At 39.5% G+C, this 23660-nt stretch overlaps 1 protein-coding gene across 3 annotated transcripts in view; it reads left to right on the plus strand.

Annotated features, from left to right (window-relative positions):
• Nucleotides 1-23660, plus strand: part of GRM8 (glutamate metabotropic receptor 8) — a 565201-nt gene that overhangs the window by 460973 nt on the left and 80568 nt on the right. For all 3 annotated transcript variants that reach the window (XM_041001985.1, XM_041001987.1, XM_041001986.1), the window contains one exon: nt 19227-19363. In XM_041001985.1, coding sequence (XP_040857919.1) covers nt 19227-19363 — 137 coding nt within the window. The remainder of the gene's footprint in view (nt 1-19226; nt 19364-23660) is intronic.

Genomic DNA, 23660 nt, shown 5'->3' on the forward strand with positions numbered 1-23660 from the left:
GCAGTGAAGAGAGTTTCACTGTGGTAACACACAGATACGTCAGCTCCCTCATCATAGAGCCAGGATGTGCAAGTTCCTTCTGAAGTTCATTGTGAGGGGTGTACAGATTTCAGATACGTTGTATGGGAATTGAAGTACAGTAATAATAAAGTTTTTTTGTGATTCCTGTGATGCTCCAAGTCATGATAGAAGATGCTATCTAATTACTGTGTTGAGTCTAATACAGTCCAGGTGCCTTTGAGGTAGCAATGAGTCCCCTTGACTTCTAGCTAGCAGAGAACTTTAATATATCAGGCCACCAATGTTGGCTAAAGTCTGCAATAGGTTTTCTTACTGCAGATAAAAAAGAGAGATTTTGTCAGAGATATCTTTAATTACTTGACATGCCTAAGAGTCCATTCTTCTGAACCTCTCATCACACAGTATTCTCTCATTTCGCATTCGCAGATCCAATCCCTGTTACGTCTCAGCTGCCTTAAGTTTTGTGGTGGTTAAAACGCCCCTTTGTGGAAAATTGTCATGTGGGGGGTGTGTGTGTGTGTGTGTGTGTGTGTGTGTGTGTGTGTGTGTGCCATGTTGAGGAATATTTTTCCATTTTACTTTTCTCATCATAAAATAGTAAAACTACTTGTCAGGGGTGTGAAGATTTCCTAGGGCACACCTACGGAATCTCCTAGGGCAGGTGTACGGACGCTGTCTTCAGCTGCTACCTGGCATAGAACAGAGCTTCCCCAGCAAGCATCCCTGCGTGCAGGACAGAGATGCTCTTTGTCCTGCAAGCCCGAGGACTACTCTGCACCATGCCGACATCCTGTCACGCACTGTTTACCTTTGTTGGCAGTAACAAAGCCTGTGTCTTCCTTACCAAAGAGAGGGCAGCTTCTTGCTCATAGTTGATATTGTATGCATTGGATTAAAAGTATATGTTATTTTATAAATGAAGTCCTGCTTTTCCAGGTTTACAAACCCCCCCTTTGTTTGGGGTTCAAAACAGTGGATGGTCAGTTGAAGGATTTTATTGACAAGTCGCAGATTATAGCACGAGGGACAAACAGAATAAGTAAATAGATCAAGGCTACAAAAATTAAAAAAAGTAAGCTGCTCCCATTGTTCACAGAGCACCTGAAAGGTACAATTCAGAATTAAATATAAATTAGTCTTTTGGCAGTGACCTAAATAAAGACATATAAAGTAGCTTATATGATATCGCATGGTGAATTTTTGCTGATTTTCATTTTGAATTTCTAATTATTATTATAACAATGGAATTTATTAGTCCTAAGAAGAGAATGAAAACCCCTCCTGGTTAGAAATTCTGCTTTGTGATGACGCATTACCCAGAAGTGTCTTTTTTCAGCTACTCAGAGACTAATATGACACCAAGTATAGTTCAGTCTAGGCTTCTTGTCCCATGACCTTCTCTGTGTAGACCTGAATTAGGGAATGTTGCGTCAGGGCAAAGGGGAAAGAATGGAATGCAGGGTGTGGTGAGGAATATTCCAGAGCAGCCTCTCCAGGTTCAGAAGATGAAAAAAATGAAAGAAGAAACGGGGCAGAAATCTAATCAGGGGACTCTTTTTCTTGATTGTATCTGGGCTCCCAAATTTAAAATGCAAGTGCTGTGGTTATAAATACACACTAAAAGAGTGTGTAGGAGGGAATAAAATTTAGTAATATGTACACACACTTTCATACAAAAGCAACCAGTGTGCTTAGAAAGTAGAGAAGTTTATTTCCTCTAATATGCTCATCTAGTACAATTAGATTATTCTAGAAAACAGGCTAGATTGGTTCCTCCTTTTTAAAATAACATGTCTTTCATTATTCTCACAGAGTAGTGGCCCTCCACTGCCTGTGGCAAGTGGAGTCCGATGCTAGTCAGAAATGACTTTTTTACTTTACCATTGTGTAAGATGCAACCCAACCATTAACCCCATTACAGGCTATCGAAGGCTGTGATTGTGTTGATAAATTATAAAATTCAGAAAATGTTCTCTGTCTTTCTGCATAAAATGTATTTTCTTGATGAGCGAATTTCCAAGCGTTGGAAAGATTTCCTGTTCCCCGATTCCTTTGGCTGCTCTATTAGAGCTTGTGTGCTCCGGTTATGTGTTAATAGTTTTCTGACATCTGAAATCACAGCCCTATTTGAGCCACATGGAGTGCTTTTATCTCAAAGGGAGTCAGCCTTAAATACAGATGGGCTTGTCTGCATGGTCTAGATGACATTTTTATAACCTGTAATGTTCTTCAGCAAGATGTGGTTAATGGTCCTTCACATCATCCAGCCGGAGAGCACTTAGCTCCTGGTGGAAGGGCTCTTTCACAACACAACCGTCATTACTCTGGGAACGGGCTCATGACAATTCAGACATTGGTGCATTATTCATTTCATCATGATTACTGCTAATCCCAATATTGTTGTCTCCTGTTTGTATTCCTGTTGCGCTGTTGTCATTTGACCTGATTTGACCATTCTGTTTTGGAACGGTACCCTTGCTAAATTGTCTGTGCTTCCCGCTGTTTGGCTCTAACTCTGCAATAAGCTTGTTCTCCTGAAGATTGGCTTCTAGAAATCTTACAGATCCCTTGCTGTTGTAAATGAGACCGACTTCTCTGAAACACATCTGCAAGGTACAGGGAAGCCATGGGAGGGGGAGAAGCCCGTAAAATACTTGAGACACAATTCCCCCATATCCTTCCTGTTGGCCACTTTGTGGTCTCAGGATATTCTCTTCTGGATTCAGACTACACATATGGAAATAAGTTCAGTAAGTATTTGTTTAGAATCTGATTTGGGCTATGTGTCTTGCCATGTAAAGGAAGGATACATCCTTTCTTTTTACAATTCATAGTAGGAGGCATCCAGTATACTGCCAAGCAGTAGCTGTACCTAGGAGGTGATATTTAGATGAGAACTTAAAAGGGGGTCTTGTGTTTGACAGCTGAAGGAAAGACACAAACTCTTTGGGTTGTCTGGAACAATTGGGCAGTTTTAAAGAGAGTGGCAGCTTTGAGAATCTGAGTTTGCTGCCTGAGTAGGTGTTGTGGCTGGAGAGTGTTTATGTACTGCAATTCACCTGGTAAGCGGGGGCGGCAGGTGGTAGGGTGGGGCGGGGGGAAGACAGGTGCAACCAAAGCAGAGCTGGATGGTGTCTAGAATGCCAGCTCATCAAGACTGACATGCATCCTCTTGAATTAGGGAGGCATTAGAGTGATATGATGAGACTAACATTCCAGTGCCATTCCCCAGTCAAGGGAGGAACCGGGAGGCCTGTTGAAAATGTATTTGATCAGATCCTGCGCCCTGAGGTCACGGAAAGAACGCATACTCATGCTCAGGAGAGTTACCTGAGGTGCAAGACCATGCTTGGCGAAGAACCATTACCATATTGGGGAAGAACAAGTGTCTTCAGGGTGTCTAGGCTGATGCTAGCAACTCTACAGACAGCAGAAGGGGATTCTTGGTTGAAGTATGAGCAGGTCAGTGCCCGCCAAGGCACATGCTAGTAGTTCCTCTTTGCCACCTGCTCTTGGAATTGCTGCTGGTATTTCTGGGGTTCTTGCTTATTCTGTAGTACCTCTTGGCTATCTCACAGTACTTGCCTATGATTCCCATCTGATTCTTCCAACCACTTTTCTAAAGAAACCTACTTATCCATATGCTTCATCTCACAATTCCTACACTGAGTTAATATATTAGCATAGACAGTTTTGTCTGCTAATTAACAGTTAGCAGGTTAAATTCCCAGAGCAATCTTGGTTCTATTATGCACACAACCTAGTGCTGTATCCAGTTAAGCTTATCACGGGAATTCTCTTGCCTTGTGCTGGAGGAGTAAGAAGACAGCTGAAGGTTTCGTGTTGCATAAAGAGCATCCCTTTTTGTCTATGGCTCTTTACAAAGATATAATGGAGAGAAAGAAAAGTGTGATAAAAATTAATCTGCATTAATTTAAAACAGTAAAATAAATAATAAATCCAGGATTAGAAACAGAACAGAGTCTGTATTTCAGTATCCAAAGAGGGTTTGTGATCAAAATGCAAATGTGCTATTTACTTTACAAACTATCACACACACTCGTGTTACAGATAAGTGAGGTCTGTAGGGCTTTTCTTTCATTTTTTTCCCCAAGGAAATACTTGCATCCTGAAAGACTGCTGAGGAAAACAGGAACCGGAGGCTAATGCTAACGCTACTGATAATGACCTCCTCAATGAAGATTTTCTGTTTCTCTCTCTGGTATTCCCAGATAGGTCAACATTGTCACATTTCCGGGGAATGGCTGTCCGTGTGGGGTTCCTCTAATACAGGAGTCATGTTCCCTCCTGCTGACGTGCAGCCACCTCAGGGGTGGATGGCCACTTGGAAGAGCAACACTGCTGTAAACAGATGCAGTACAGACCTGTGCTACTGATGATGGACGGCTTCTAGGACGTTGAGGCAGCTAGGACATAATTACCCAAATTGAATTTGGCCTCAACAGCAAGCTAATCGTCCCTTTCTAGCCACATGTTTAAAGACACTGATGTTCTAACATTGCGTGGGCTTGGGCTTTGGGCATAGTAGATTTGACCATCTCCTGCAGTGCTGACATCCCATAGGGGTGTCAGTCCTGTCTCGGTGGGCTTTCTGTTCAGCAGGGAGCTGAAATGTGTCTGAGAAAACAGCAGAAGATGGCCCAGTGTGTATGCTCTGCACCCATGTGGGAGACTCAGAAACATCCCCTAGCTTTGGCCTGGCCCTGCCCTGGTCCTGCCATGACCCTGCTCTGGCTCTGCGCTGGCCCTGCCCTGGCCCTGCCCTGGCCCTGCCCTGGTCCTGCCATGACCCTGCCCTGGCCCTGCCCTGGCCCTGCCTTGGCCCTGCCCTGGTCCTGCCCTGGTCCTGCCCTGGCCCTGCCCTGTTCCTGCCATGACCCTGCCCTGGCCCTGCCCTGGTCCTGCCCTGGTCCTGCCCTGGCCCTGCCTTGGCCCTTGAGGCCCTCTGGGAAGTAGATGGAATCCCAGCAGCCACCCCATAACTCTCCCTTTCACATAGATAAAACGTTACAGATTTTCAATTCAAAATGTGTTTTTCTCTCAGGAATAAAAGTTATATACTCCCCTGATTGAGAATGGATATCCTGGTTTGAGAAACACAGGGAATTGGGCATTTCCGTTGTCTTCAGGGCTGTGCTAATGCTGCCTTTAAGTGAACCCACTGTGCTTTGGCAGTTCCCAGTCCCCAGGATGCTGTTGACATCCTGCAGCTAGCCCAGCTTCAGGAAGTCTGATTCAGAACAGTCTACGTGTAGGACAACTCAAGCCAGGAATTTCAACTTGGTTAATTTTTTCAATGTTAATTTACTAGTTACTTGATATTGAAGAAATTAAATAAAATTCTACTAACACAGTGACTTCTCACTTACCCCTGCTCCCTGATTTTTTTTTTTTAACCTTTGGGATCACATCCTCCAGTCCTACACCACACTAAAAAGCTTTAGACGTCTTCAAATAAGAAACTTAACAGGTAAAAACACAAAGGCCCTAGTTTGGAGGGAAGACAAGCAATGGCTACAGATACTGACTTGAAAAATGGCCGTTTCACCTAAATATAATAAATTATAAAATAATCACATATCATTAAAACTATAGTAGTGTAATATCCTTAACCGTTGATTTAGCAAACTTAGAGGTCTTGCAAGGTATATTTGTAGTAATATACATGGCTGTTTCTTGTAATTTTTTTAATTTTAGCTTCCAGATATAAGGGAAAGCATGTTTGTATTTATGAATCTGGCTTATTTTACTCAATATGATGTGTTATAGTTGAGTATTTTGCTGTAAATGTAGAATTTCATCATTTTGTAGCTAAAATACTCCATTGTGTGAAGACATGCATATCAGACTTTAGTCGTCCAGTCATGTGACGATGGCACCTTGGTTGATTTCGGTTTTGGCTATTATCAACCGTGGTGCTATCAGTATGGTACATGTTTCAGGCATCTCTGATTCATTGTTGCAAGTCCTTTGGATATATACCCATAGTGGGTTTGCTGCATCATATGGCAAGTATCTTACTATTTGAGAATATCCGTGCTGATTTCCACAGTGGTTATACTAATTTTCATTAGTGTACATCAGTGTACGTATTTCCCCCTTTCTCCACATCCTCCCCAGCATTCATTACTGTTTTTCAGATTTTATCCATGATTTATAAAAGTAAAGTCAAGTCTCACTGTGGTTTTGATTTGCATTTCCCAGAGCCTGAGCATTTTTTTCTCATATATTTCTTGGTCATTTGTATTTCTTTTGGAAACTGCTAATTGAAGTATGCTTTTCCTATTTCTCACCCAGAATTTTTCTGGTGGTTGTTGAATAATTTGAAGCTGATATACTCACTATATTAATTTTTTTGCCAGCTAGGTGGCTTGCAAACACTTTTCCCATCCTGTTGGATGACTCTTCACTCTTCTGCATATTTTCTTTGCTGCATAAATGCTTGTGAGTTCAGTATGTCTCATTTCTTGGGCAGTTTTGCTTTTGTTATCTTATCCAAGAAGCCATCCCCTACACCAATGCTTTGGAGTGTCTCCCCTACATTTTCTTCCATCAACCTCAAAGTCTCTTGTCTTTAAATTGAGTCTTTGATCCATCCTGAGTTGGTTTTTGTATGTGGTGAGAGGTATGTATTTAATTTGATTCTTATGTGTAAGTAAATCCAGTGTTGACAGTCCTGTTTGAAGGAATTTGCTTTACTCCACTCTATGTTCTGAGTCCTTTCATCAAAAGTCAGTTGGCTGTATGCATGTGGATTACTTCCTGGTCTCTGTATTCTGATACATTTATCTATTTATCAGTTTTGATGCCAGTCCTATCCTGTTTAACTGTTATAGCTTTGCACATTGAGTTTGGGTATTATGATGCCTCTAGCTTGATTTTTCTTCTTGAGGATTATTTTGGCTATTTTGTTTCTTTTGTGAGATTATATGAAATCTAGAATCGCCTTTTCTGATTCTGTAAAGAATGTTCTTAGTATGTTGATAGGAATCGTACTTTGAGATCTCCTTAGGTAATATAGACATTTTAATGATATTGATTCTTGCAATCCATGAACAAGGGGTATCTTTACATTTTTTGTCCTATTCTGGAAAATGTTCCCTGTGCTGTTGGATAAGGTGCGTTCTGTAGCGGCTGTGTGAAATACTGTGCAAGTCTGGATTAGGACTGTTGGTTCAATAATATGACTGAATTCTGAAGCATGTTTATAGATTTTCTATGTACATCTCTCCCTGGATGAAAGTATTGAAGTCACTATTATTGTATTAGAGTCTGTCTGTTCTTCTACATCTAGGAGTATTTCCTCTCTGTATCAAGGTGGTCTTGTTGTGTGTGTGTGTGTGTGTGTGTGTGTGTGTGTGTGTGTGTGTGTGTATGACCACTGTACCTTCTTGCTGAATTAAGCTTAATGTAATGTCTTTTTACCTACTTTTATAGCTATTCTTATTTCGAGTCTGTTTTTAGTTTCCATTTGCCTGATATACATTTTTCAAACCCTTTGCTTTCAGCAGTCCATGTGTATCTTTTCATGTTAAGTGTGTGTATTTTTGGTAGTATAAAGGGGTCATTTTTTATGCATTCAAGTCATCCTAAGACTTTCCTTGTTGAATTTAGTCCATTTATGTTCAAGGCTAGCATTGAAAAGAGCTAGGACCTGCCATTTTGTTGACTGGTAATGCTTCTACCTGCTTTGTTGGTGAATTAAGTGGTACCGTGTGAAAAATGCTTCATGTTTACTTCTAACACAGGATGCTCTTCAGAATTCCAGTATGACTGGTCTGGTTGTGGTGGATTCCTCGTTGCTGCTTTGCTAACAAATACTTAATTTCTGCTTCACTTTTAAAGGAAAGTTGTGCTGGAAATGATATTCTTGGTTAGACCTTTTTTGTTTGAGATCTTTTATATATTTCCTACCGTTGTCTGATATGTGGGGTTTCCGCTGAGAGGTCAGATGTGAATCGAATTGGTTTTTGTTTAGGTAGTTCACTTCTCTCTTACTCTAAGTTTCACTCCTTGTCTTTAAAATTTGACAATTTAATGGCAGTGTGCCTTGCAGCAGAGCTTTTTACTGAGTCTGATTTCTTTCTTTTTTTTTTTTCTTATATTGGAATGTTCCTTTACTTTCAAGACCTGGGAAATATTCAGCTACTATTTAGCAGAATCTTAACATCTTTTTCTTTTTTTAAATTAGGAATATCTGTAACAGAAATTTATTGTAATCCCATGTTTTATATAAACTTTGTTCTATTTATTTTTTTCTCTGTAATTTTTTCTGATTGGGCTTTTCAATATTTTCATCCTTGATGTCAGACATTCTTTCTTCCACTTGGTGTGTTTTAGTCATAAAGATCCCAATTGTGTGTGTGTGTGTGTGTGTGTGTGTGTGTGTGTGTGTGTGTACAATTTCACTGGTTAAAGGTTTCATATCCAAAATTTCTATTTGGTTCTTCCGAATGAGTTGTATCTGCTTAGTAACATTTCATTCATGTAACTCACTGAGTTCCTCATTTCTTTCTGTCTGCATTGTCGTGGTCTCATTGCGTTTCCTTACAACCATTGTTTTGAATTTGTTCTTTCCTTTCAAGGATTCCTTTCCGTTGACAGTTCAGGATCTAACTGGAGGATCATGGTGATGCTATCTTGCTTCCTCGTGTCTCCTGTGTGTCTGTATTGATGTCTGCCCATCTGGTGTATTAGTCCTTTCTTTACTTTTTTTTTTTTTAATTGTGAAAGACTTTACAGTTTAGTTGGAAGGCAGAATCGCACTTGGATTGTTGCTTTGTCTTTGGTGAATTCAGGAGTGTAATTTCTGAATGATTGCTTCTGCTATATCTGTAGGTGTAATGATGATCCAGTCGGCCACAGCTCATAGCATGGCTTTGAGATCCAAAGGGGCCCCCTGAGTGTATATTTGGTTAAGTGACACAGTCCTTTGTGGGTGTTCTTGGTGTTGAGGAAAACGAGTGGCTGCGCCCTCTCCCACGGGCAAGCCTGAGTGATGTTGAGGCCTTTGACACCAACTTGCTATGGACTGTGACCCATGCAATAAGGATGGTAGCCTCCTCCGGTCCCTGTGAAAGTCCTGCTGGTGCTGTGATCAAGCCAGCAGCTTAGACCCTTCCAGCTGTCCAGGGTGGAGTCACAGTGTGACCCTGAAAATGTGAATGGCTGTGTGTCTCTCCTCCTTTGAGATGGTGTTAAGGTGGTGGCTTATGGCGGGCAGTGATATCCCACACACCTGGCTATAGCTGGAATCTCTGACCTCTCTGCTCTTGCCCCATTGAAGCTTCTCTGTTTCCTTTCCCGTCTTTGCAATCAAAAATCTCTCAGTGTGACATCTGTAACTGCAGACCTTCCTTCAGTCTTTTCATATCCCAGAGCAGCCTAAGGCAGTGTGCCTATCACCTACTCAGTGTTCTTGCATCTCCCCAGACCTCCAGTTGTAGGTGATCTTTGGTGTGCCACATGAATGCACTGAGACGGCTGCATGGCCACCTACATGAACATGCAGTGTGACCTATCCGGAAGAGAAGCTAATGCATGGGCAGGAAATGGAGATTGATCTGTCTTCCTGTTCATCTCATACAGCGTAAGATATCCACAAGCTTTGTGGTATCCTGTCCCTTCTGCGTTTTGACTTGAGGAAATGATTCCCTGCAGAGCAGCATTTTGATACTTCTTGGCTGTCTTACACAGCTGTGTACCGTGTTCAGGGAGATCGTCTCTAATGCCCTCAGAAGTCTCTGGAATTCAGCTATCAACGACATGCAGATGGATATTAATTCTCCTTAGAACTGATTTTTAAAATGCAAACACCTAAAATTTTGTGTTATGATTGCATATTTCCTTGATGTTTTATTCGACATCACATTGAAAAAGACATCATTTAACAATTTTAACAATTTTTAAAATTTATTAAAAATCTTCATCTATATTGAATAATGACAGTTTTTTCTTCATGATACAGTCCGAAAGGTACAGAGTCCTTGTATGACACATACCTCCTGCCCCTCACTCTTCCCCCCAATGTTTCTCCCAATATTATTACAATAGTACAGTTCTACAACAATCACAAGTCTGTCATAGTGCTGTTTAGGAGTGTCACGGCATTGTAGATACAGTGTTAGAAAGTCTAGTGTCCTATTGTCATATTACATATTACAACACAAAGTCCTCATACTCTAAACTTTCCTGATAGTAATATTACCCATATATTTTATTTTTAAGAAATTTTATTATCTGCTAAGTAGTATCCTTTTAGTTTTAAATTTTTCTTTAACTAAAGTATTCATTAATATAAATACTCAATAACTTTTTGTAAGTATTTGGAAATTTTTTTTCTTTTTGCTTTAACTTTTTAGTCTTAAGATTTTGTTAATTTGATTTTTATGGCGTAGCTGAGCAACTGATCTAAGATCTATAATTTGGGAAGATTGTCAACATTTTATTGTAGGTGGCAAAGAGTCATGTCTATAAATGTGTCATATACATTCTGAAGTAACATACAGTTAATTCTGTCTACCAACTTGATAGGTGAGATTCTAGATGGGTCTATGGTGTAATTTTGTGTTAATGCTTTTTCTTCATAGATTTTACCATTTGTCTTGATTATGTTCTGCATTGTGACGCGTACTGTAGCACCTTACATCACCATAGTAACGCAGACAATTCACATTTATCACAGGGGCCTAATATACATCGACAGTTCTTGTAATTACAGAAAATAAGGTCCATTATAAATAAATGATTTATATCCTTTTTAAATTCAGTCCATAAATTTTTGTCAAGGATGAGTGGACCTCTCCTAGTTTGATATTTATTTCATATCTCTTAGACACTTGAGCATCTGGTCCATTAACTTTCTCTGAATTTGATTGGCACCTAGTAATTCTGTAAACATTAACAAAATATGCATCCTAAAATATATAGAAGGATTGTGTTTTAATGATATTCCAAACTACGTATTATTACAAAGGCATGCCTAATGCAAGATAAAAGAACACTTTGAAACTCAGCTGAATGAGATGATTCAACAGGGAAGAGGTGAAAATAAGCTTTATATCACTCTTTAAAAAAAGCCTCATAAATAAAAAATTAATATTTTTGGCTTGAAATGTAATTTAATTCTAATTCTGGATAGTTACAGTTCATAAACTGGAAATTTTGACAGAAGGTTGTCATACAAAAGTCTAAAAATATACCGAAAGCTGCTTTGGAGAATTGGGTGAAGGGAATTCTGGATGTGACCCATTTAGTTTGGGTTCACAGACCAACACAGAGGATTTGAACTCCCCAAGGGCTCAATGACAGAGCTAAGTATAGCATTAAGCTAACTCGGAGAATCACAAAGGCAATAAATCACTGTCTTGCTTTATCCTGTTCCTCTTACACGTTGCTTACATTAAAATGTATTTATGATAACAGTAGTACTTTTTGAATGAACTGGACTGGACTGAGAAGTATTTATAAAAGGCTTAGAGGACAGTCTTTTATTTTTTTAAAGATTTATTTTTATTGGAAAGGCAGCTATGCAGAGAGAAGGAGAGATGGAGAGGAAGGTCTTCCATCCTGTGGGTCACTTCCCAAGGGGCTGCGAAGTCTGGAGCTGAGCCAATCAGAAGCCAGGAGCCTCTTCCAGGTCTCCTACCTGTGCAGGGTCCCAAAGCTTTGGGCCGTCCTCTGCTTTCCCAGGCCACAGGCAGGGCGCTGGATGGGAATCGGGACTGCCGGTATTAGAACCAGTGCCCATACGGGATCGTGGCATTCAAGGTGAGGACTTTAACTGCTGTACTATTGCGCCAGGCCTGAGGACAATCTTTTAAAGTTAGGAACCATGCAAGGGTGTTCACTAATGATACTGTGTGTCAATACTGATTGTAAGTTATGGAAAATACACAAAAAATAAAACAAATGATTGAAGATGTACAATCATTAAAGGGGAAATAAGTACCTATGGGTTCACATTCACCATGATTCTTTACATAGAAGTTAAAAATCTAAGTTATTTGCCCATGAGGGGAAAAGAAAAAACTAAATTATTTGCTATGATGGAGTTTTTGTAAGAGCCGCTCGACTTGAGAATGTCGACGTGTTGGTGTGGATGACAGTTCAGTGTATGAGGTTGTTCTAGCCACAGTAGGATGTGTAGGAGGGTCTCTAAACTCAACCTAGCTGTTGGTGGCGTCACTGCCCTGCCTGTTAGCGACGAACCACTGCCATTGCTGGGCATCCTCCGAAGAGCAGGAGCACAGTTAAATGCATTAGCAAATATTGTTTGTGCTAAAAAAAACCCTTAAATATTGCTTTTGTTAAGCCTAGTACAGTGAATTTGAGAAGATTGAAATGTGTGTACACACACACGCACACACTTCTCCCATATGTGCTCATCGCTGTCTCTCCTGCAGCTGCGGTCATGTGTGTTGATCACCACACATAAAGCACTTGACATGCACATCCCACTCAAACAGTAAAAGACTTTGTACAGGACAGAGAGGATTCTGTTAGTGAATAAAGATATGTTAGGCTCATGGAATTACACTACACTTTGCTGTATTCTCAAATTCCACTTAATCTTGCCTAATTATGATGTATTCTTTTTCTTATCTTTAACCATTTGATCTTTCTAATAGTCTCTTTGGTTATTTTCTGACAAGAGATTTTACTTAAAACTCTTCATTCTTATGCTTCCTCAAGATATGTATCACTAAATAATGGATCTTATTTTAAAAGTTAAATCAGTTTATCTGAGTACTCTAAATGCAATTACAGGTTATATTTCTACTTCTCAAGTGGTGCTATTCATTAATGATAATGACACTTTTTTGCTATCTTAAAGCACCTTTACTCTAAAGATCATAAAGACATTTACTTGGGAGAAAGTATTACTGTCAACTCAGTTTCTTAATGGAAAAACCAAGAATGAGGGCTGGCTCAGAGAATGAGCTGCAACTTGTTTTTCTTAGTTCTGCTAGTCATTGTACATAGATGCAGAGTCCTTGAAATAAGGTCATTTGTAACTGTGATGAGCTGTAACTACAAAGAATCCATGGAGTTTTGAAGACATGGTAGGAAAAAAATAGTACTGGTTACATTTTGGCATGGTACTGTTACAGATATTAATTGCATAAAATATACAAATAATATTAGCTTTACCTTTTTTACCTTTGTACAACTTAAAAATTAGTTATATACAAAAAGCAAATGGTACATTGTTATTTCTCTCCACAATTTCTCAGTTGCTAACATCTTTTAGTATGTTTCTGAATGAAATCATACTGATAGCTATAACTTAATGAAGTTCATCTTTACATTACCATTCTCTACCTAAATTTTATTTTTAGAAGTAGAGTATTAACTTAGGTTTGGACTTAATTGGATGGGCAATAATTGGGATCTTAGTAAGAGGGGAATGACTACATGGTAGCGTTTTTTTGAATGTGTAAGAACGAGGCATGGTTCCTGGATACTAATCTAATTAATACTTCCACGCATTTTTTTAAAATGTGAGATAAAGTAGAGATTAAAATAATGGATTAAGTCTGCACTCAAGGTGAGAGGTATAAATTTCAGATTCATCAGTGGAGGTATTAATTGAATAATGAAAGAGAAACTTTAAATATATAGAGAGCACATAAAAGTTTGTCAGGCTGGTGGGTTTTCTGTGAGTAAAGATGAGGTTGGTGGTCTCTTCTGCAGCTATCAGCTGCTGTGGGTGATTGTATTTACATATATGTAATATATCAGATATTATGTAGATATATATAATTGTTATATACATATACACACATATATGTGATATATATGATAGATATTATGTAGGTATATGTAATTGTTATATATATACATACACACACACACACATATATATATATATTAGCATAATAGGCTTTGTATCATACTGTTTTGACACACTCCTTTTCTACCCTTCCCATTTTTTTGCTTTTCTTTAAAAACTTCCTCTTGTGCCAGCCTCTGGACTTGTTGCACTTAACTCAGCCCTCAGTGCCATATGCCTGACATCATGCTTCAGTGGCACAGCCAACAGTGCTGTGTGCATCCCTCTCCATCCTGTCATTGGTTGGCTTTCTCCAGCCTTCCTTGAGTATTTCATGTCTTATTTTCACTGCTCCCACATCGTTCCTTCCCATGCCACATTAGCAAGTGTCACACTTTCTGAGAACAGGAAGTTGTAAGATACAACAGTCATCATTACACCGCAGACCCTGATCTAATCAAATCATATTCCTTCCCACGCTTCATGTATTCGCACTTTTGTAGGGTTTTTTTTTTGTGTGTTAACACAAACAAACTTAGAGTCTACATAAGTAATCCCTTAAATTTACAAATAACTCATCTTCAAGGAAACCATTACCTTGATTTAACCTAATTTAATCACACAGCCTCATACAGCTAGTACCTCATTTTCCATTCTTTACAGTAAAACTGTGCTGGCTGGAGGAGCTGTGTATGCTTGGAGAATAGCACCTGACTATAAAAAGATACCCCCAAATCCATGTATTTTTTCATATTTCACTACTAATGTATGTAGATGAAAAAATTTTGAGTATTCAAGGCACGTCAAAATTTCTCAAATATCTAATATGTGAGATGGAAATAATGAAAAAAAACCTAGAAAATTGGATAGTACACCACTTAGAATGTAAAATATACACATAAATATTGCCTAATCACCAAGTATGTGTATGTATGTGTATGTACATACATATATATACATATTCTTAGCATTATGTCATTAATTAATAAAAAGATTGTAGAATATGTTAGGGCAGTTATAAACATTTTGTGTACAAAATACATGTAATTCAGTTTTTTGGGATGGCCAGTTTCAGTACAAATGGCAAACTTTTAGAATTGAGTAAGCATCAGTTGATTCCTTCATGAGTACTGAAGAGTGCACATTGTCACGTAGACCAGCAGGTCAGCGTGATTATTGGAATTGGGTCAATATGCAATCCAGGCTGTTCTTCCTGCGAGAGAGTTGAAGTTACTCAATTGCAAGGCTAGCCAGAAATCAGAAATCAGACTGGGAAAACAAGATACAAGAGTGATCACTAATGGAAATGGCTTCAACTACCAGCGACTGACTCAGAGACTGCGAAGATGGAGCAGCATCTTGCTGTGCTTTCTATCATCACGCTAATAACCACATGCATTGGGCTTTTTTGCTCCCTTCAACTTGTGAGTGTAAAAGGTGAACGGTGGTCTAAATAATGTTTATAATGTGATGAACAAGGTGAATATGGATTTAGTAATCCTTGGGGAGGGTTTCTTGCATGCTGGCCAGTGACACTGATTGCTCAAACTGTATTGTGCACTCTTTCTTGGGAACTGTCTAGAAGGATAAGGGAATTTTAAGAGGAAGGCAGAGGGTCCCCACTGTGTTAGACATAGGAGACTTTCAACAAATGTTGAAAGGATTTATGATCCTCCGGTTTGAATTCTGAGAGCAGGAAGAGTGTTGCCAGTGTCCTGACAGAAAAGTTTAGAACGTGAAGGAACACTCCAGGCTCTGCTGCAGGTCTGGGGAATAGAGCTTCTCCAAGTGCATGGCCCTTGAGCCACCTCTTGAAGGACATGGAGAAGGTTTAGGAGGAAAGACGAAGAGAATGCAGAACGCATAGCAGGTCCAAAGAGGCAGGTTGGAGAGGTGGCACCTGGAAAACAGGCTGATCTTTGGGTATATGATGTAACACTGTGTTGAAAGAAAAATAAGGAATTAGGATGACAGCATGATCACGCTGCCTACTCCCGGCTGGTTTCTAAATTCCCTTTAAGACTGTGGATCTGAAACGCTAGAGTGCCATGAAACCACAAAAACTTTATACAACACTGTATACAGCTTTATACGTACTAAACACTTTATTCATTTAATTCTCATTCTTCCCTGTGAGCTTGAAATTACTATTAGCACATTGTTAAAGTGAGATTAAGCGATATAGGTCAAGTAAGGAATTTATCCAAGAAAATACATCTGAAATGTCACAAGCCTAGGCTGTGAACCCAATATTTGAGACAGAGCACACTGCTACCTGCTTTGGGACTGTGTTGTCCCTTAAAGCAATGTTGAACTTTGTGTCACTTGACAAATAACATTTGAGATAGCTAGGTGGTAAGTTATTTGTGTGATCATATGTTCTCATTTAGTTATATTGCAGTATTTTTACTTGAGTTGGAGAAAAGAGTTTTTGGGACAGCAAATTGGCAGTTGTGCATAGCTCAGAATACACTTATCAATGTGTGCTAAGCAGTGGCATTCTATCTTGCATGTCATTGTGGCAAGAAAAAAATACTGTGCACTGCTGGAGTAAGAGATAAGGATTCTCAGTTAAGGAGGTGACAATTGTGGAAATGTTAGTTAGAGAAAGTTAAATAAGCCTTTATACAGGGAGAATGTGACATTACAAATTCTCAAACTGATCTATCACCAAAAGGAATTGGTGGTATATATCAAATTCATACACATACATCTTCTAGTTAGAACACTTTCCTTGTTTGAATGCCAATAATGCTTTATCTAGACATCAGCGAGCTTTCATCATCCTTTCTATTTTTGCATGTTGATGTGTACTCAAAGTGAATACAAACCTGATGTTTGACCTAACAGTTGAGGTGCCTGTGCTGTGCCTTAAAACGACTGTACTCAGTATGCACACAATTCCTGTTCCCAGTTTCCTGCCCATGTTGAGTTTGGTAGGCAGCAGTGATAATTCAAGTGCTGGCTTTAGTACTTCTCTCCTGCTTGTCGACTCAACCTAGGCTTCCTGGGTTGTAGGCATTATAGCCATGAACCAGTGAACGAATGATGGTTCCTTCACTCCCCTCTTCTCATTTCTCCTCCTTCTTCTCTATTCATATTTCCTCCTTCTCTGTGTCTTTCTGCCTCTCTAATTAACAAATTAATTTTAGAAGATGAAGTGAGTAGTAATATTTGGTTAGCCTGTGAACCTAAGGACTAGGAAAGTATTGAATCTTTTGAATTATCTTAACAGCTGTATGAGAAAAGGGTCATTGGACAAATAAAGAAACAGAATTTAAAGTTTTAAGCTGCTCCAAGTCTCTAGGAATTGAGAAAGCTTTTGGTTATGTAAAGTAAGCTTCTGTCTGAATGTCTGGGGAGTAACTCAGACAGTACTGGTTAATGGGAAGGTTCCTATTTTGTTTGCCAGCTCTTCATTTGTTTACTGATTTATACATAGTCATTTTCCGTATCAATGAATAATAATGATAATTTAGTCATGGACAATACTTTTAGATTTAAAAGCGTGTTCAAATCATCGTTTGGTCTCACTGTAGTGAGTAAAGGAAGGGAGACATACACAGTGTGGGAATAAATGGCAGATGGCCTTAGAGTGGACAGGCAGCTGCTGAAGCACGGAGCCAGGCTCACTCCGCCAGGCAGGTTACTTCTTACGGCTAAGCAGTTCTTCCTGATGCTGATTACCTGTGCTGTTATGTAAAGCCCCTTCCTGTATGTAAGAAGAATGAAGAAAAAAAAAAAAGAATATTAGAATCTGACCATTAACCATGAGGAAAATGCTGTAACATTTATTTGCAAATTGTGGTCATATAGATACAATTTACTTAAACATTTTAGAATTTTGTGGTTTGTGATACGTAGGTGAACAGCTCTACCAACAGAATACAAGATTCATTAGGTGGAAATTGGACTCCTATATAAAGCTGGCATAAGTCTCTTGGTGGTGTATGTTTTTGGAGAATATAATCTGGAAAAGAGATGGAAAGAAGGGCCAAGTTTCTAGCACAGTATGGAAATTAGATCCAGTATCCTTGGAGAAGAAATTCGGGGGAGTGGGTGTGCGGAGTGAGACAGGCACTGTGGGAAGGGATTGGTGTCAGTCTGAAGTTGTCAAGATTGGAAGGAATAATCCAAGAAGATGGGCGAGGGTGCAAAGGCCATTAGAGAAAAGGAGTCGGTATAGATTGAACAGGAACACACTGGGGTGGTGGGCGCTTTCTTTTACTCAGAAATCTGTAAAAGTTAAAAATGGGGAAGTGAAAGTGATAGAAGCTGCCAAGAGAAAAGATGAAAGCTTCCCGCGGGAGTGGAGTTTAGCAAAGACTATGTATCTTGCATCTTGCTGCCCTTGCATCCTTACTGTGCACTGTGAATCAGGGACCTTTACGGTCTGAGCAGATTAGGACCTCTCTTTGATCACACTGCCTTATCCATTGAGTGTTCTCAAGGGTTACCCACATCAGTAAACTCTCAGGCAGGGGCAGTGCGAGCAAAGGAATTTAAAAGGGTAGCTGCTTAAGTGTGAATTTAAGATAGCAACAAGTGAAACTCAGAATTTTGACTGGGATATGCATATATGCATATATATACATATATACACATACATATACATAAACATTCTGATATATACACACACACATATATTTCCCCCCCAAAAAATGTTTATACAAACACACACACACACTCTCTCTTTTTTGGGGAAATTTATTTTCATTGGAAAGGCAGATTTACAGAGCCAGACAAAAGCATCTTGCATTGGTTCACTCTCCAAGTGCTACAAAGGCCAGAGCTGAGCTTTTGCAAACCCAGGAGCCAGGAGCTAGGAGTTACTTCCTGGTCTCCCATGTGGGTGTAGGGTTGCAAGGCTTTTGGCCATCTTCTACTGCTTTCCCAGGCCGTAAGCAGGGAGCTGGATGGGAAGCGGAGTAGCTGAGATGTGAACCAGTGCCCGTCTGGGATCCCGATGTGTGCATGTCAAGGATTTAGCCACCAGGCCGTTGTACCAGGCCTGATCTGCTCTAAGGGCCATCTGTAGTTCACAGGAGGCAGCATGCTTCAGGCCATTGCCATCTTTCTCTGTTCACTACCATTCTGTGTAGTCAGTACTGACTCTTCAGCTGATCAGCTTTTGTTTATTTAGCTGCCGTGTGCACTGCCTAACTTGGATACTCATCGTTTACTTTCTAATGTTCATAATAAAGCATGTCTTGTTCCCAGGAGTGTGCCTGGGTTTCCTTTCATGTAAAAGATATTATGCTATCAAGAATGACCTTGTATGAATTATAATTTCTACATCGTTTACTACACACAATATATTTTTATCTGTCCTCCTCCTTTAGCAGAGAGTAAGCCCAGTGGACCATCTGCCTAAAATCCTGCTAACACTGTTTTCTCTAACTCTTTACAGGCAGTGCGGGGACACCTGTCACCTTCAATGAAAACGGAGATGCTCCTGGCCGTTATGACATCTTCCAGTATCAAATAACCAACAGAAGTACTGAATACAAAATCATCGGGCATTGGACCAATCAGCTTCATCTGAAAGTAAGTACCTGCTTTTGTTTGCATGAATATATTCATGGATTAAATTTTTAAGTTTTGTTAGAATGTATTTTTCTATAGTTAAGTTTTTTTTTTTCCCCAAGAGCGATGTATGCTTTGATTCTTCTTTGCACTTTAAAGATGTTTGTGAAACTTGGGAAATTTGGTATCCATAAAAAAATTTGATGAATGACCTCCTTTCTTTTTAACTGGCTTAAAAATTCCATTCCTGGAGAGATTTTTTTGTTCATATCTCTGTACATGGTGTATGTGTGTATGTGTGTGTGTCTGTGTGTAGGGGACGTTAGGAAGGGGTTGACTCTGCAGTGAGTAATTTACTTTACCTGAAACCTGGCTACATCTAATTGATAGAATCCCATGTGTGTTTGTATTTGTCCACTTATAGCATCATGGGAGATTAGTGTATCCATGCAAGGTTGACAGTCAGATTGTTGAACTCAGGATGGTGCTTTGTCCTTGTAAGGTCTGAAACTCTTGGTTCAGGATCCATGAATTCTGCAGTTCTTGCATTTGGCCATGTGAGGGTGACCTGCAGAGGCCAGCCCAAAGCTGGCTCCCAGAGTATAAGGCCCTGTTCACCATGGTTAGGTACTTGCCCGCAGGAGCACTGTGCTGGCCCTGTTCTCTTGTGGGCTGGCGAGATCCAAGTGAAGTTGGCAGGCAAGGATGGTAACAGAGAGAAAGAGCGTTTTCTACTTGGCGGAAGAAGGAGTCGGTGTATTTGGAGGAATTCTGCCTGATTCTCGCACCCACTGGTCCTTTCGGGAGGACCCTGGGGAAGGTGCAAGGCAGGCAATAGCCGGCAGGCAGGAGCAGTAAGTTAAGTGCGCACGTTTTAACTGCCTGTAGCTCGCTGTCGGTTCACACTGGCGTCACTTGCAGGGGAGTAGAGAGCATGCCTTGTAGTCCCAGAAGGCTTGGTGTTGGTTTGCTGAACATTTGTTGTACAAACGCAGAGGCTACCTAACAGCCCCCGGCTTCCCTGCGGTAACTGCAGAGTTTCTTCTGCGATGCGGTGAGGTGCTTTCCCAGTGCTACCGCTAAAGGGGCATGTGTCCACTCACTGCTCTGTTGTTTTTGTCTTTAATAAATTATGTCCTCTTGATTCTCAAAGCTACCACAGTACTCAGTGTACCTGCACTTTGTTGTGTTGGAATCCATTTAGAGGATGTCAATTTGATATCTCTAAAATACTATTATTATTATTATTATTTTTGCTTTCCTGCATCCTGCGAAGGGATGTATTTAGGCAAATATAAATCACCTAGGTTCTCAGCAAAGAAGCAGATGATCAGAAGTGACAAAACTAGAATATGAATGATTCATTGTCTCTCTGAAGTGGCTTCCTGATGGTGATCCTGGTTCTGCTTTCGATAATGCAGAAAGAGCTTGTTTTCCCACTAGAACCGCCTGCGAGACCTCCTACCCACAGATGCGTGTAGCTGCTTTGTGAGATCTTAGCCATTGTTCTCAACCCCAGTTGACCTTCATCAGAGCCTGGTTACTAACTCCACAGGCAATAGAGAACAATTTGAAAATCAATGACTTTTTGACAAATGACCTTTCGAAAGTGGGTTTATGTGAAATAAAATTATTACACATGATAAAATTTGACAAGGGTTAAAATAGGCATGCAATTTTTGAGTTTTATTAATGCCTAAATTTTTATTAGAATCCTCTAATTAGGGATTTTTATGGAAGAGTTAACTTTTTGAGATATACATTAATACATAAGGTCAAAATATCCAAAATATTTATAAACAAATTATATTCATAGGAGTACACAATGCATGTATTATCACATTGTCATATTGAATCTCAAGTTGACTTTTTATGTATACTTAATGTTGCATGGAAGTTTTATGTTTATGACTGTTATCATTCATAAAATATGTTAAAACAATTTGTAATAAATGTTCCTGATGCGTGATTCCGATCATTCACAAGCAGAGAGTAGTGGTATTATTACTGATAAAGCCACCCCAAGGAGAGAGGAGTGAGGTGGACTATGGGAAGAGGGTTTGAGTCAAGGACGGAATCTGCGATCAGGACTAATGAAGTGTCTTTGGTTCCTTATGGGTAGTGACAGCCACTTGCTTGATAGTGGAAGATGGAGTTCCTTGGAAGGGCCTGATTTGCTAAACTTCTGTTTAAATTTCAGGCAAATCACTACAGGTTCTTTGCTTTAGTTTTATCATTTCTAAAATGGAACCCTTAATAGCACCCACCTTCCATGGCTTCAGAAAGCACCGGATGGCATTGCATGTTAAATCAAGCACCCCATGTAAGGCTTGGTATCCATCAGATCCGTTAGCAGCCTCCACATTATTTATGGAAGATCTAGATCTGACAAAAATATGTTGAAAAGAGGAATGAAACCGTTAGAAACACCTGACTTGGGGAAAGGAGAGCATCGCTGCCCTTCCAGCGCTGACCGGCTGGCCCTTCCCTTGGCGTTCTGGCCTATCGGTGAACCGGGCTGCAGATACCAAATAGCCATTTGGTGTTTTAGAGGGAGAAGTTTTGAGCTTTTCTTATTGAAACTGTGTATTTTTTCTTTGTTTTTCCATTTTGAATTGCCATGATCGCTGTATGCATTTTGAAGCACAATGTGATGTTTTGGTCTGTGCTTATGAGGGATGGTTGAATCGCGCTCATCAACAGTCCTTCACCTCAGATACTTACTTTTTGGTGATGAAAATACTTTAAAAATCTGTCTTTTGCAAAGTTGAAATGTGTCTCAAATTATTAATTATTCACCACGCAGCAATTGAAGGATTCACCTTTCAGGTAGATGGAAGTTAGAATAGGCAGTTATTTTGCATAGATTTGATACACTCTGTTATACTGTGTATCAGAGATTGGACCTACAGTAACTGCATGGACACTCTTTCGGGGAGACAGTGGTCAAATGTGCAATTCTAGGGTCAAGAGGCAGATGCAGAGCGGAGGTGTGCACTGACTTGGCAGTGACTAGACATCAGTAGAATTAATTGTAGGAGGCAAACCCGGGTGTGATCTCTACTTATTCTATTACATCAGATTTATGATAGGTTTCACACTCTTAATGGTAAACATTTATCAGCCAGTTATTGGACTGAATTCTGCTTGTTTTCCAAGAACTAGTTTTTCCAGATGAATTCAACCATGAGATAATTTTCTATACTCAGAGTATGTGGTGAGGCATATTTGAGTGCAACAAATTTGCCCTGAACATTTTCATCAAGTGAGTGCATTTTAAAAACTAGCAGATTTCTATTTCTTCTCCTTGGAAAGTGTCTGAAATCATTAATTTCTTTCAAAGCGTTGTGTTTGTTATTCCAATTAGGATTTATTTTTAATGAAACTATATATGTTATATATATATATTATATTAATATTTATAATTATGTATAATTAAAGGATGTCCCTTTAATTTTGTAAGTACAATCAAGCAGCATGATTTGTTAACCCTGATCTAGGCTTCTGTTTGGTATTCTCAGCTCACACTGGGAGAATGTATTGTCTGCTTGTGAGTTGAACAAGTAGGTCTCTGTCTAGTGAGCTTGGCTCTCTCTAGAGACAGGTCGTCATTACTAGTAATGCTAAAACATCCTGTCCTAGAAGTTACAGAGACAACAGAAGTGAAGGGAGGAAAACCATACGCTGCCATAAGCTTGCCGGGAGGAGGTGTGTGGGGTTACTGGATGGGCTGATGGTACCTCTGGGTTTACTTTGTAAAGCTTCCAACCAAATCCACCTTTTTAGTTCTTTGAAGGAATAAGATGGTTTTACTGGTTTTGTGACATTTTTTAATTTTCATTTTATTCAGATAAATACTTTCAATATAAATAGCAATGATAAAGAATCATTATAATCTCAACCAAGTTATTAGTTGCTCAAGCTGAAAGAAGGGTTTATTGAATATGATTTAATTTTATCGGGGCAGGGGCATTCCCTAGAAGATTAACTAGTGACAAGGTACTAACCTCTGAGCCTCAGTTGCCTTTGTTTTAGTTTTCACATATTTAAGAACTAGATGTGCTTACTGTGAGTATTTAATAGTGACCAAGAAGATGCTTGAATTCTGCCTTTCAGTTCATAGCCTTATAGGTTTGCAAGCAACATCTTATCTCTCTTAACCTCAGCTTCATCAGCATAGAGACAATTATATCACCTTTTTGAAATTCCCCAAGAGAATCAAGCATACTGTGTATACAATATACAAGATCCTAGAACTTTACCTGGAACATACTACAAGACAAGATCATAGTAGCTTTTTGATAATGTAATCACATTG

This window comes from Ochotona curzoniae, unplaced genomic scaffold (genome assembly GCF_017591425.1).
Source record: "Ochotona curzoniae isolate NIBS_2020 unplaced genomic scaffold, NIBS_Ocur_1.0 scaffold_2476, whole genome shotgun sequence".
Classification (NCBI taxonomy): domain Eukaryota; kingdom Metazoa; phylum Chordata; class Mammalia; order Lagomorpha; family Ochotonidae; genus Ochotona; species Ochotona curzoniae.